At 41.8% G+C, this 12,319-nt stretch overlaps 2 protein-coding genes across 4 annotated transcripts in view; both read right to left on the bottom strand.

Annotated features, from left to right (window-relative positions):
- The window catches only part of nrn1la (neuritin 1-like a), a 44,438-nt gene extending 43,441 nt beyond the window's left edge, over positions 1-997 (bottom strand). The window contains exon 1 of the mRNA XM_046293663.1: positions 873-997. Coding sequence (XP_046149619.1) covers positions 873-927 — 55 coding nt within the window. The 5' untranslated portion in view covers positions 928-997. The remainder of the gene's footprint in view (positions 1-872) is intronic.
- A 2,175-nt stretch (positions 998-3,172) lies between these two features.
- Positions 3,173-12,319, bottom strand: part of edc4 (enhancer of mRNA decapping 4) — a 36,780-nt gene continuing 27,633 nt past the window's right edge. For all 3 annotated transcript variants that reach the window (XM_046307175.1, XM_046307183.1, XM_046307193.1), the window contains exons 25-29: positions 11,950-12,115; positions 11,500-11,686; positions 9,341-9,560; positions 8,143-8,306; positions 3,173-4,670 (exon numbers count right to left, since the gene is read on the bottom strand). In XM_046307175.1, coding sequence (XP_046163131.1) covers positions 4,487-4,670; positions 8,143-8,306; positions 9,341-9,560; positions 11,500-11,686; positions 11,950-12,115 — 921 coding nt within the window. In that variant the 3' untranslated portion in view covers positions 3,173-4,486. The remainder of the gene's footprint in view (positions 4,671-8,142; positions 8,307-9,340; positions 9,561-11,499; positions 11,687-11,949; positions 12,116-12,319) is intronic.

Genomic DNA, 12,319 nt, shown 5'->3' with positions numbered 1-12,319 from the left:
AGGTTAAAGCATATGAGATTCATTCATGATTTATTTCCATCATCATGTTTTCCCTATTATATTCCCCAATGAATAATAGGCTATTACATCAGCACCCCCCTTAGAAGAGGGAATCAAGGTAGCTGTTTCAATTGTCCTGATAAAGCATACAACTATTACAGAATACAGATAAGCCAATATAATGCATAGGCTATTATGAGAACTAGACAAAGCACTTTGTTCATCTAGGATGTTGCATTCATTCTAACACCACACACATTGACGCTTCGACTGCGCGTGACGATCTAGTGTAGTAGGCTAGGCTACCCGGTACCCAATAACAAAGTGCATGTGAATTCAAATGTATTAGAATAGATGACCATAGAGTACACTATAGGGTAACTAGCCTCCCGGGGTAACTGCCCCATCCCCCATAGTTTGTTTGCCTTAGCATGACTATCATCCTCATACCACATTCTGACTAACGTTGCATTTTTAATGTCAGCAACTGGACATTGTTCTTAGGGGGCTAGTTACCCTAATATGGACAAATGAGAGTAAAAAACAAAACAATGATTTACTTGAAATTAAAGTCAGTTGCCACATATCTTTACAATCATTTAATTTATTTTAATCCGTAATCTATTTTCCCCACGTCAGAAAATTCATTTTCCATTCAAACATTTAATATATTCTAACTCAATTATTTCGTCCCTCGGCACAGAGCAAATTTGGAATTGTAACCTTTTCCGGTGTCCACTTTCGCGCGACTCGTTCCCCCATAATTACGAGACGCGTTGGATAAACGCCACTTGTGAACCCCCAACATAGTACTAACAAATTAAACACTTATTTATATGGAAAATGTACATTTCTAAAAGTAAAACACTTACTCAGATGGAGAGCAACAGGCAAGAAAAGACACGCGTAATTCACGAGCGATACCATTCTGCTCAGGCAGCTCAACTCAGGAAAAAAAGACCACGTCCAAATGTTACAATCCGTTTGCTGAGCAAAGCTACTTTGCTACCTGCCTCAGCACCGTAACACTACATAGGTGATACAGTATCTCGCATCTTGCGCAAGAGAAGAGCGCCTACTCACTCCTATGTGCATCTAGTGCGCGTGAGGTAGGGCACATTTGTGTGACCAGGGCACTCAATCTCTATATATCAGTAGATGGATATCGGTATATACCGCATAAGTGTCATTTTACTCTCAAAACTCCAATAAACCCATGCTTGTCCTCATGAAAACAAACATGCGTATGTCAAAAACTTACCATCTTTGTTTTTCGTGCGAGTTTACGCAACTGATTCAAACACGGGCTATTTATTATCTTAACCAAATGTACAAACTTCACTGTGGTGTCAAATAGGAGACATGTGAAATAAAAACACAAATCCATTGAAGTAATTGATTTTTTATTCCAAAATGTCGAGGGTAAAATATACAACACAATCCAAGCACAGGGAACAAAACAAGATGGAAATAACAAAACGATCCACATTGGTCCGGATAATATTCTTTGTAAACTAGGGAAAAAAATATACACTGTATAGCGTTTATGTGCAAGCTTCCTATCAAAATACAGGTCTGTGATTCTTGCGGCTTAACCCTGATCAATATGAAACATAAAAGTAAAACTACCTAAGAGCATGGAAACCATCCGTCTTTTACACTTCAGGTCACATTTGCTATTCCAAATTAACATTTGTTTAAGTTAATCGAGCACTCAGTGAAAAAGGGTCCGTTTCCAGAAATCCAGATATGTAACATTCAGTACAATAAATGGATAGTCCACCTACCTGACCATGGACAGATTCGTCCTCTAACCCTCAACCTTCTTCAGAAAAATATAAAACGAGATTCATGTCTGCTTTATGGCTTTGTAAAACAGATGGCTTATAACCTTGAAGACAGTGGTTTGCCTTTTTAATGCATGATACCTCCAGAGCAGGGATTGGCAACTGTCGGCCCGCAGTCCTCCCCTTCGAAGGGCCGCGAATCATAACAGACTGACCAGGTGAATGCTACGATTCCTTACACTGATTTAACAGGTGCCAGCAGTATCTAAAGGGCAGGTTAAACTATTTTTAAGCATTCGAGAGATTGTATTTTTTTATACCTTTATTTAACTAGGCAAGTCAGTTAAGAACAAATTCTTATTTTCAATGACGGCCTAGGAACAGTGGGTTAACTGCCTGTTCAGGAGCAAAACGACAGATTTGTACCTCATCATCTCAGGGGTTTGAACTGCAACCTTCTTTACTATTCCAACGCTCTGACCACTAGGCTACCCTGCCGCCCCTATGGATTGTGTATGTGTGCCATTCAGAGGTTGAATGGGCAAGACAAAAGATGTAAGTGCCTTTGAAAGGGGTATGGTAGTAGTTGCTAGACATCGATTTGTGTCAAGAACTGGAACACTGCTGGGGTTTTTCATGCTCAACAATGGTCCACCACTCAAAGGACATCCAGCCAACTTGACAACTGTGAGAATGATTGGAGTCGACATGGGCCAGCATCCCTGTGGAATGCGTTCGACACCTTGTAGAGTCCATGCCACGACATATTCAGGCTGAGGAGAGGGAGTGCAAAGTATTAGGAAGGTGTTCTTAATGTTTTGTACGCTCATTGTATAGTGTTCACTGATGAAACTCAGTAATTGAAGCAAAGAAGAACAAGCCAGGAATCACCTTTTAACAAGTCATGCTAAATAAATTGAACCGCTAAAGGTAACCATCACTACAGTCAAACTAAAACATTCTGGCCTAGTTAAATAAGCATGTTGTTTCAGGACTAATGTGCAATGTACGGAATGGAAAGAAACACTGCCAAGCTTAGCTCACACTGCCCTATGACACCTTATTCGGTTTTAAGTTTGAGGAATTTTAAAACAGATGACATCAGAACCACCATAAATAATAACTGTACATGCAATTAGATGGCAAGACATCAATAGCAGAGATTGACATTTTGGTATACACTAGACAAGTTTAGAATAGGTTTAAATGTATCCTATCGCTCATACAGTAAAGTGGAATCACATACCCAAGCAAATTTAGATAAGACTTATTCTAGCAAGCCCCTATTGTCAAATAATGTTTGTATACCTAACGCACAGATTCTCTCTCGCTGTGCCATTTGAGCCCTTGTTTGCAAAGGAAGACATTGATGAGGTACAAAAAAGCCCAGTCACCAACTTTTAGTCAGGCAAATAGTTGGTTTACAAATGGCACAACAGACTAAAGGTGGTGGATGGCAAATGCCCATGCGTGAAGTACAATAAGGCACTTTATAGAAAGGTTTTGTAGCACATAAAGGGTTTGAGATGGAAAACCTACAAAGTCTTATTCACTTGAGTCTGTAACTTGAATGGTTACAATAAACTGACCACAGTGGCAGAGCAGGCATTGTGCAATTGACGTTCATAATGCAACCCAACATTGGAGTGCCAAAGGTCTGTACCAGGCCCCACCCCCCCCAGTTTTGCTGTACTTTCCCACTAGACTTTGTAAGCTTATATAGAAACCACGCATTTTCACAAACGGATGTACTCTAGAGACCAGGATAAGTACATCAGGTTTACACACATTACTTGAGTATCCAAAAGCAAGCGAGACATAAATCAGTAACAATAATATGTTAGAAGCATTTACTATGGATGATAATTACTTCAAATAAGTCTGAGGAAGTATTCAAGTCATACAAATGTTAAGGACTGTTGAGAGATATTTTTTAAAAAGGGGGCACAAAAGAAAAAAAAGATTTCAGGGGCATGAGTGAATTTCCATCAACAAACAAAAAAGTTGCCCATGACCCTATAAAACTGTACAAGGACAGCCATTTCAGTTTCTCAGACTCCACAAGCATACTCCTGTCCTCTTTACATAGTAATATGGTCAGTCTAATATATAGGAAAGAGCAGAGAAAGGCTTTATTACAATACTAACAGTGCAGATTCAAAGCCTACTGTAGAAGTCCCTCAAAGAAAAATACCATTCTGAACTGAAGTCAGAACTTTGGATTTAACAGAATGGTTGAACATACAGAAAACATAATAGAACATGAAGGGCCCATCCATCTGCTTAAACAGTCTACATTTAGGATTGTTTTTGTCCCTCTAACGCTTGCTGCTATGACAGGGAAATGGACTGAAATAAGAAAATGGCAAGGTTCATAGATCTTACGATGAACCGGGGGTTTCAAACTGAGAAAAATCAGTCAATCTAAAAGTCCAAAAAGGGAAAAACCAGTCAGTTCTTGCCATTTTTACCACTTTAAAAAAAATGAGGATTACAAAAAATAAATTCAATTGCGATGTATAATGCATCAGAGAGAGCCGTGGGTACAGGAAGTTCAGAGCAATTACACAACATGCTCACATCTCTAACTAAATGCCACTCCCCTCAGTACCTCAATGAAACTCACTGCACCTTATTCTAACTGTATTGGAACAGAGCAGGAAGAGAAGGGGCTCCATCGATGGGCACCAGGTACAGAACTAGTGATTGACAAGGCCCTGAAGCATCATCACCAGGCGCCGGGCTCTCTTGCTAAGAGGACTGTGTGGGTCCTGCTGCAGGAACTGGAACAGTTTCTGTCGGACCTGGGACAGCACAGTACTCATGTGGTCTCTCGTCACCGGATCACCATGGTCCAGGTTCATCACAGCATCCTCCAAGTAACTGATACAGACAAAGAAGTTTACAGTGGGCTTTCAAAATACTCAAATAGTACCATTTAAGCCAATAGTGTTATTGGCTTGTGTGTACAGACAAAGCCACCTCTATTTCCTTGCAGCCGAAGGCAAAGATTTGAATGGCTTGATTAAAACAGAGTAAATGCTGTCTTGTGACTGATCACCCAGCAGCACTGTCCCGTTATCCAATCCAGATGGCTCAACCCAAATGAATCCCATCAGATTGGGTCTACAGATATAAAATTAAAACAATCGAATGCATTTAAAACCTCTAAACACAGTTAACTCAATGGTAATCTTGGGGTTTAAGAACCATTAATCTCCATACACTCAAAGTGCCCAATTACTCTATAATTTCAGCTAAACCCATCCCCTCACCCCAACCCATCCCTCCCACATAGCCCCATCAGGTCTCTTATCTACTAAACCTGATATGCATTTAAAAGCCCTTGCACGCAAAGTACATTTTTTGGGGGACGATGACGATTAAATGTGCATGATATAAGATATGAAATATTCAGGAGCAGCACATCTATTCTGTGATATATCTTACACACCTGGTTTAAAACAGTTGCACTGTAACAGCCAATCAATACCATGCATGAAGGCATTGGACTGTATGCAAACACATTTTAGGTGTACAGCCACACCCCACACACAGATTCATTCCCACAGATGGCGTAGATCTCAACAGCTGGCCAGTATCAGGCTGATAGTTTTTAGGGTGCAATTCAAACTGGATTGAGACTGGTCATTTGAGCTTTTAAAGAGCATTAAAGGGACTTGGCACGTCATTGTCTGGACATTATTCCCATATTCATAGGCCCATCCTGTTCCCATAACACACATTTGTTAAGTGGGCCAGAAGGGTGAAAAGCATTACAGCTGCAGTTTGATACAGCTCAACAAGGAGCAAATGTGACTAAGGGAACCCTCCCCCACACACTGCACTGAATGTTGATCTGCCGTTCATCTGCAGTTTGTTCGGCAGGGCGTTTTAGGGTCAAACTGACGTCTGACTGCCGACATTCTCTCGTGATTCAACATGTCGAATCAGATTGCAAATTACATCCGGCGCTCTAAATCAGAGGTGCTAAGTACTCGCAGCCGGCAAACGCTACAGGTGTGTCCGAGCCTTAAAGTGGCAACATGTAACATTTTGGGAGACCCAGCCAAATTCAGACGTGAGTTATGTCATTCTACTTGAAAATAAGTATAAGTAGTAGGTCTGTTCTATGTGCTCAACTTAAATTTTGTTTTAGGGTCTTTTACAGTGCATTCGGTAAGTATTCAGACCCCTTAACTTTTCCCAAATTTTGTAACATACAGCCTTATTCTAAAATCGACTACAGTGCCTTGTGAAAGTATTCGCCCCCCTTGAACTTTGCGACCTTTTGCCACATTTCAGGCTTCAAACATAAAGATATAAAACTGTATTTTTTGTTTAGAATCAACAACAAGTGGGACACAATCATGAAGTGGAACGACATTTATTGGATATTTCAAACTTTTTTAAACAAATCAAAAACTGAAAAATTGGGCGTGCAAAATTATTCAGCCCCCTTAAGTTAATACTTTGTAGCGTCACCTTTTGCTGCGATTACAGCTGTAAGTCGCTTGGGGTATGTCTCTATCAGTTTTGCACATCGAGAGACTGACATTTTTTCCCATTCCTCCTTGCAAAACAGCTCGAGCTCAGTGAGGTTGGATGGAGAGCATTTGTGAACAGCAGTTTTCAGTTCTTTCCACAGATTCTCGATTGGATTCAGGTCTGGACTTTGACTTGGCCATTCTAACACCTGGATATGTTTATTTTTGAACCATTCCATTGTAGATTTTGCTTTATGTTTTGGATCATTGTCTTCTTGGAAGACAAATCTCCGTCCCAGTCTCAGGTCTTTTGCAGACTCCATCAGGGTTTCTTCCAAAATGGTCCTGTATTTGGCTCCATCCATCTTTCCATCAATTTTAACCAACTTCCCTGTCCCTGCTGAAGAAAAGCAGGCCCAAACCATGATGCTGCCACCACCATGTTTGACAGTGGGGATGGTGTGTTCAGGGTGATGAGCTGTGTTGTTTTTACGCCAAACATAACGTTTTGCATTGTTGCCAAAAAGTTCCATTTTGGTTTCATCTGACCAGAGCACCTTCTTCCACATGTTTGGTGTGTCTCCCAGGTGGCTTGTGGCAAACTTTAAACAACACTTTTTATGGATATCTTTAAGAAATGGCTTTCTTCTTGCCACTCTTCCATAAAGGCCAGATTTGTGCAATATACGACTGATTGTTGTCCTATGGACAGAGTGTCCCACCTCAGCTGTAGATCTCTGCAGTTCATCTAGAGTGATCATGGGCCTCTTGGCTGCATCTCTGATCAGTCTTCTCCTTGTATGAGCTGAAAGTTTAGAGGGACGGCCAGGTCTTGGTAGATTTGCAGTGGTCTGATACTCCTTCCATTTCAATATTATCGCTTGCACAGTGCTCCTTGGGATGTTTAAAGCTTGGGAAATCTTTTTGTATCCAAACTTGAAACTTCTTCACAACACACCTGCCTGGTGTGTTCCTTGTTCTTCATTATATTTATCATTTATACATTATTACATTTATATTTATCATCATTAGTCATTTAGGTCAACATTGGATCATTCAGAGATCCTCACTGAACTTCTGGAGAGTTGGCTGCACTGAAAGTAAAGGGGCTGAATAATTTTGCACGCCCAATTTTTCAGTTTTTGATTTGTTAAAAAAGTTTGAAATATCCAATAAATGTCGTTCCACTTCATGATTGTGTCCCACTTGTTGTTGATTCTTCACAAAAAATACAGTTTTATATCTTTATGTTTGAAGCCTGAAATGTGGCAAAAGGTCGGAAAGTTCAAGGGGGCCGAATACTTTCGCAAGGCACTGCAAATAAATGTTAATCCTCATCCACACACAATGATAAAGCGAAAACAGGATTATACATTTTTACAAGTGTATTAAAAATTAAGAGAAATTTCTTATTTCCAACTATTCAGACCCTTTGCTATGAGACACAAAATTCAGCTCCGGTGCATCCTGTTTCCATTGATCATCCTTAAGCTGTTTATACAACTTGGGAGTCCACCTGTGGTAAATTCAATTGATTGGACATGATTTTGCAGGCATTTAAGGCGACATAAGGTCCTACAGTTGGCATTTTTTGGACCTTCTCTACACTGGTTTGGTGCAGGAGATAATGAAAATAAGGTTGAAAAGTGTTCTTTATGGGAGGCTCGTAAGAGCACAAACCTGATTAAGATCAAACAAAATCTAATCTCAAGCTGCCCATGGCAGACTTATTACATCCAAGGTGTGTAAGAATTTACATTGATGTGTTCTGAGTGTGTGTTTTAGCATGGGTGCATAGAGGGGTCTAAGACGAGTTTGAGCATCAAATCTGTGGGTTACAACATGTTCCTGTGGGTGCACATGCATACCTGATCTTGAGCTCAGAGCGTGTGGCCAGGTTAGTGGACAGCTGCTGTATGAGGGACAGCAGCACCGGCTGGATCAGGGGGCAGGGATGCTGGCCAAACACCTGCTGGGAGTCAATGGTCTCGCACACATACAGAACCAGGTTCAGGTCAGAGGCTGACAGGGCCTACAGGGGAGGGGGTTGGAGGAGATGAGACCGATCAGACACCTCAGGTACATTTTAAATGATGCCCTTGGACATCCCCATGCAGTGGAAGGGAGAGGCTGTGAGACTGATGGGATGGGTAGGTGCTTGGGCGGTATCCTGATAATCATAGTCCTTTTCTCATGCCAGGATTTACGGTGTTACCGGCATAGTACTACACAAGTGGCGCTAAAAAAAATGCAAGAAAAGCCCACGGTGCCTCTACCAGAATACTAACAAAATTAGAACATCGAAATCACAGATGCTTTTAGCTAAATGCTAACAAGTGAAAACAAACATAATTGCAAAGACAGGCAAATCCAGCTCATAAAGTTATACAGACTAGCTAATAGCTATCGAATGATATTTTCGGTGAGTGTGGATATTTACAAGTGAAAGAATAAAATAAATTTAGCAAATGAACAAAGTTGTGATTCATACTTTTCTGAAGGAAGAGCAGCATGTGTACACAGAGCAGAGTAGAGAGGAGAGAACAGAGGAGGGAAAAAACACTAGTAGGAAGCACAGGGGGAAAAATGGCAGCTGTACAGATTACAGAGCTCTGACTTCTCAAACACAACAGAAAGACATAAGATATCTGGTGGCAAAAATGTAGTAGTGAATTTCATAGATGTGTTACTTCATCACCTCACAACAGAGACTCACTGATATATAGAACTCTATGGACTCACCTGCTCCCGCTTTCTCCCATTGTGTCATTTACAAACAAACATGTGACTGGCTCAACTGTTCTGGGGAACTACAGTAAGCTTCATGTAAAATAACGTGACCGGTGAAATGAAGAACTGAATCTTCTTTATCTCCTAACATATTGCACAGGTTCACTGCAGGTATTAACTTAAAAAGTAGCTACAAATATTAAGTGTCATGAAAAACATTTGAAATAGTTGACGGTAATGAAAAACCCTCCAGTGTTTTTTTCCAAATGCCCCGGTATACATGTTACAGTATACCGCCCAAGCCCATGGCGGTGCATCAGGGAGCAGGACTCTCACCTGTTGGAAGGCCTGGTTGAGTTGTCCCTGCTGCAGCAGCTGCAATATGTTGGCCTGCTGGGCCTGGTAGTCGAGGAGTGGGGTAGGGACGGGCGTGCCTGCAGCAGAGCGCATGGCCTGCATGATGCTGGAGGTCACAGCTGCCTGCTGCTCCTTCATGGCCATGCTCACCTCACCCTTCACTATGCGCTGCACCTGGGTCAGGATCGATTCCTGCAGGCTGGATGTAGGACAGACCAAAATAGGCACAGTAATATAAACAAGGAATACTATCAAAATATTTACAGTGCATTCAGAAACTATTCAGACCCCTTGACTTATTCCACATTTTGTTAAGTTACAGCCTTATTCTAAATTGATTAAACACATTTTCCCCCCTTATCTACACACACACACACACACACACACAATACCCCATAATGACAAAGCGATAACAGGTTTAGACATTTTTGAAAATATATTAAAAATAAAAAACCTCCACATAAGTAGAGACAATCTGCTATGAGACTCAAAATTGAGCTCAAGTGCATCCTGTTTCCATTGATCATCCTTGAGATGTTTCTACAACGTCATATGAGTCCACCTGTGGTCAATTAAATTGTTTGGACATGATTTGGAAAAGGCACACACCAGTCTATATAAAGGTCCCACAGTTGACAGTGCATGTCAGAGCAAAAACCAAACCATGAGGTCAAAGGAATTGTCCGTAGAGCTCGGAGACAGGATTGTGTTGAGGCACAGCTCTGGGGAAGGGTAGCAAAACATTTCTGCAGCATTGAAGGTCCCCAAGAACACAGTGGCCTCAATCATTCTTAAAATGGAAAAAGTTTGGAACCACCAAGACTCCTCTTAGAGTAGCCGGAAGGCCAAGCTGAGCAATCGGGGGAACAGGGCCTTGGTCAGGGAGGTGACCAAGAAGCCGATGGTCACTCTGACAGAGCTCCAGAGTTCCTCTGTGGAGATGGGAGAACCTTCCAGAAGGACAACCATCTCTGCAGCACTCCACCAATCAGGCCTTTATGGTAGCGTGGCCAGACAGAAGCCACTCCTCAGTAAAAGGCACATGACAGCCTGCTTGGAGATGACCAAAAGGCAGCTAAAGGATTTTCAAACCATGAAAAACAAGATTCTCTGGTCTGATGAAACCAAGAATGAATTCTTTGGCCTGAATGCCAAGCATCAGGTCTGAAGGAAACCTGGCCCCATCCCTACTGTGGCAACATCATGCTGTGGGGATGTTCTTCAGCGGCAGGGGCTGGGGAACTAGTCAGGATCGAAGTAAATATGAATGGAGCAAAGTACAGAGAGATCCTTTTAAAAAAACCTGCTCCAGAGCGCTCAGGACCTCAGACTGTGGCGAAGGTTTACCTTTCAACAAGACAACGACCCTAAGCACATAACCAAGACAACTCAGGAGTGGCTTCGGGACGAGTCTCTGAATGTCCTTGAGTGGTCAAGCCTTAGCCCGGACTTGAACTCAATCCACACATCTATGAAGAGACCGGCAAATTGCTCTCAATCCAACCTAACATAGCTTGAGAGGATCTTTAGAGAATAATGAATCTCCAAATACAGGTGTGCCAAGCTTGTAGTGTCATACCCGTGAAGACGCAAGGCTGTAATTGCTGCCAAATGTGCTTCAACAAAGTACTGAGTAAAGGGTCTGAATAGTTATGTAAAATGCGAAATTGCCTTTATTTTTAATAAATTAGCAAACATTTCAAAACCCTGTTTTTGATTTGTCATTATGGGGTATTGATGGGGGGGGGGGGGGGGGGGACTACTTTAATCCATTTTAGAATAAGGCTGTAACCTAACAAAACATAGAAAAAGGTCAAGCGGTCTGAATACTTTTCGAATGCACTGTAAATGCTTGAAAACATGTCATTACCCGAATACTTTATAACAATCAAAACACTTAAAATTACTCATTCCCACATCCTAAAAAACAAAATCTATAATTGCAAGCGCTATTTCATTAATTGCTTTGCAAATTTATGGTTCAATCGAAATTAAGCCCAGGATTAAGGTGTTTGTTTTTCTGCTCAACCAATCCATTACACAGCCACTCAACATGGCAAACCAAACTGCTTGCTAAGGCATCTATTAGGCATGTCTGATCAATCACAAAAAATAAACAAAAGCCTGGTTGGACTTACTTTCCCACCGTCATGTTGAGCTGGTGCTGGACCTCCGAGCGGACACTTGCTGTGACAGTGGTGGCCAGCTGATCCGTAGAATTCTGGAACGTGTCAATCATCTGCTGTAGCTGGCCAATCATAGGGTCCTGGCCCTCCTGCTCATGCTGCTTCCTGCTCTTCACATGGGTCTCCAGTTGCTGGATATCTACAGAGGAAAACAAATATCCTCAGCATGACACAGTAAGATCTGTCAGGCATATTCAGATGTGCCGTTAGCACAATATAAAAAAAAAAACAGCTGAAAAAAATCAATACATACATCTATGTTAAGAGCAGTGGGCTTTGTATGACAAATGCAGCAAGTTACAAACTAGGCTAAGTCCATGACCTTGCTCTTGGGTGAAACTGCATAAAGTGAAGAAAAAGCCTGAAACGCTTAGTTAATAATTAGTAATAGGATTGTCATACACTCATGGGTTCCCTGCTTGAAGCTGTCATTGATCTGCTGGAACATAGACTGGCAGCCCCTTTCAAACACAGGCAGCACAATGCTCTGGAACGCATCCTTGTAGGCAGCCTGGATAGGCCCCTGCATTGCCTCAGCAGCTGCCCGGCCGATTGCATCTGTGGTGTTCTGCACAGAAAGGGATGCAAAGGCATTTGTGTGTGTGCATTTTGACTGAGGACTGAATAAGTGAGCTATGAGACTACTTTACATCCTTTGATCCAATGACCAACCTAGGCTCTAGAGCAGGGCATGCTGTGCCTGGTCCTGTCCACTCTATTCTAACGACACCCGCAGGGCATGTGAGCATTGTAGAGGGAAAGAGAAGGCATG

This window comes from Oncorhynchus gorbuscha, linkage group LG02, assembly GCF_021184085.1.
Source record: "Oncorhynchus gorbuscha isolate QuinsamMale2020 ecotype Even-year linkage group LG02, OgorEven_v1.0, whole genome shotgun sequence".
Taxonomy (NCBI): Eukaryota; Metazoa; Chordata; class Actinopteri; order Salmoniformes; family Salmonidae; genus Oncorhynchus; species Oncorhynchus gorbuscha.
Note: the sequence above shows the minus strand (reverse complement) of the source record. Positions and strands in the feature narration are given on the sequence as shown.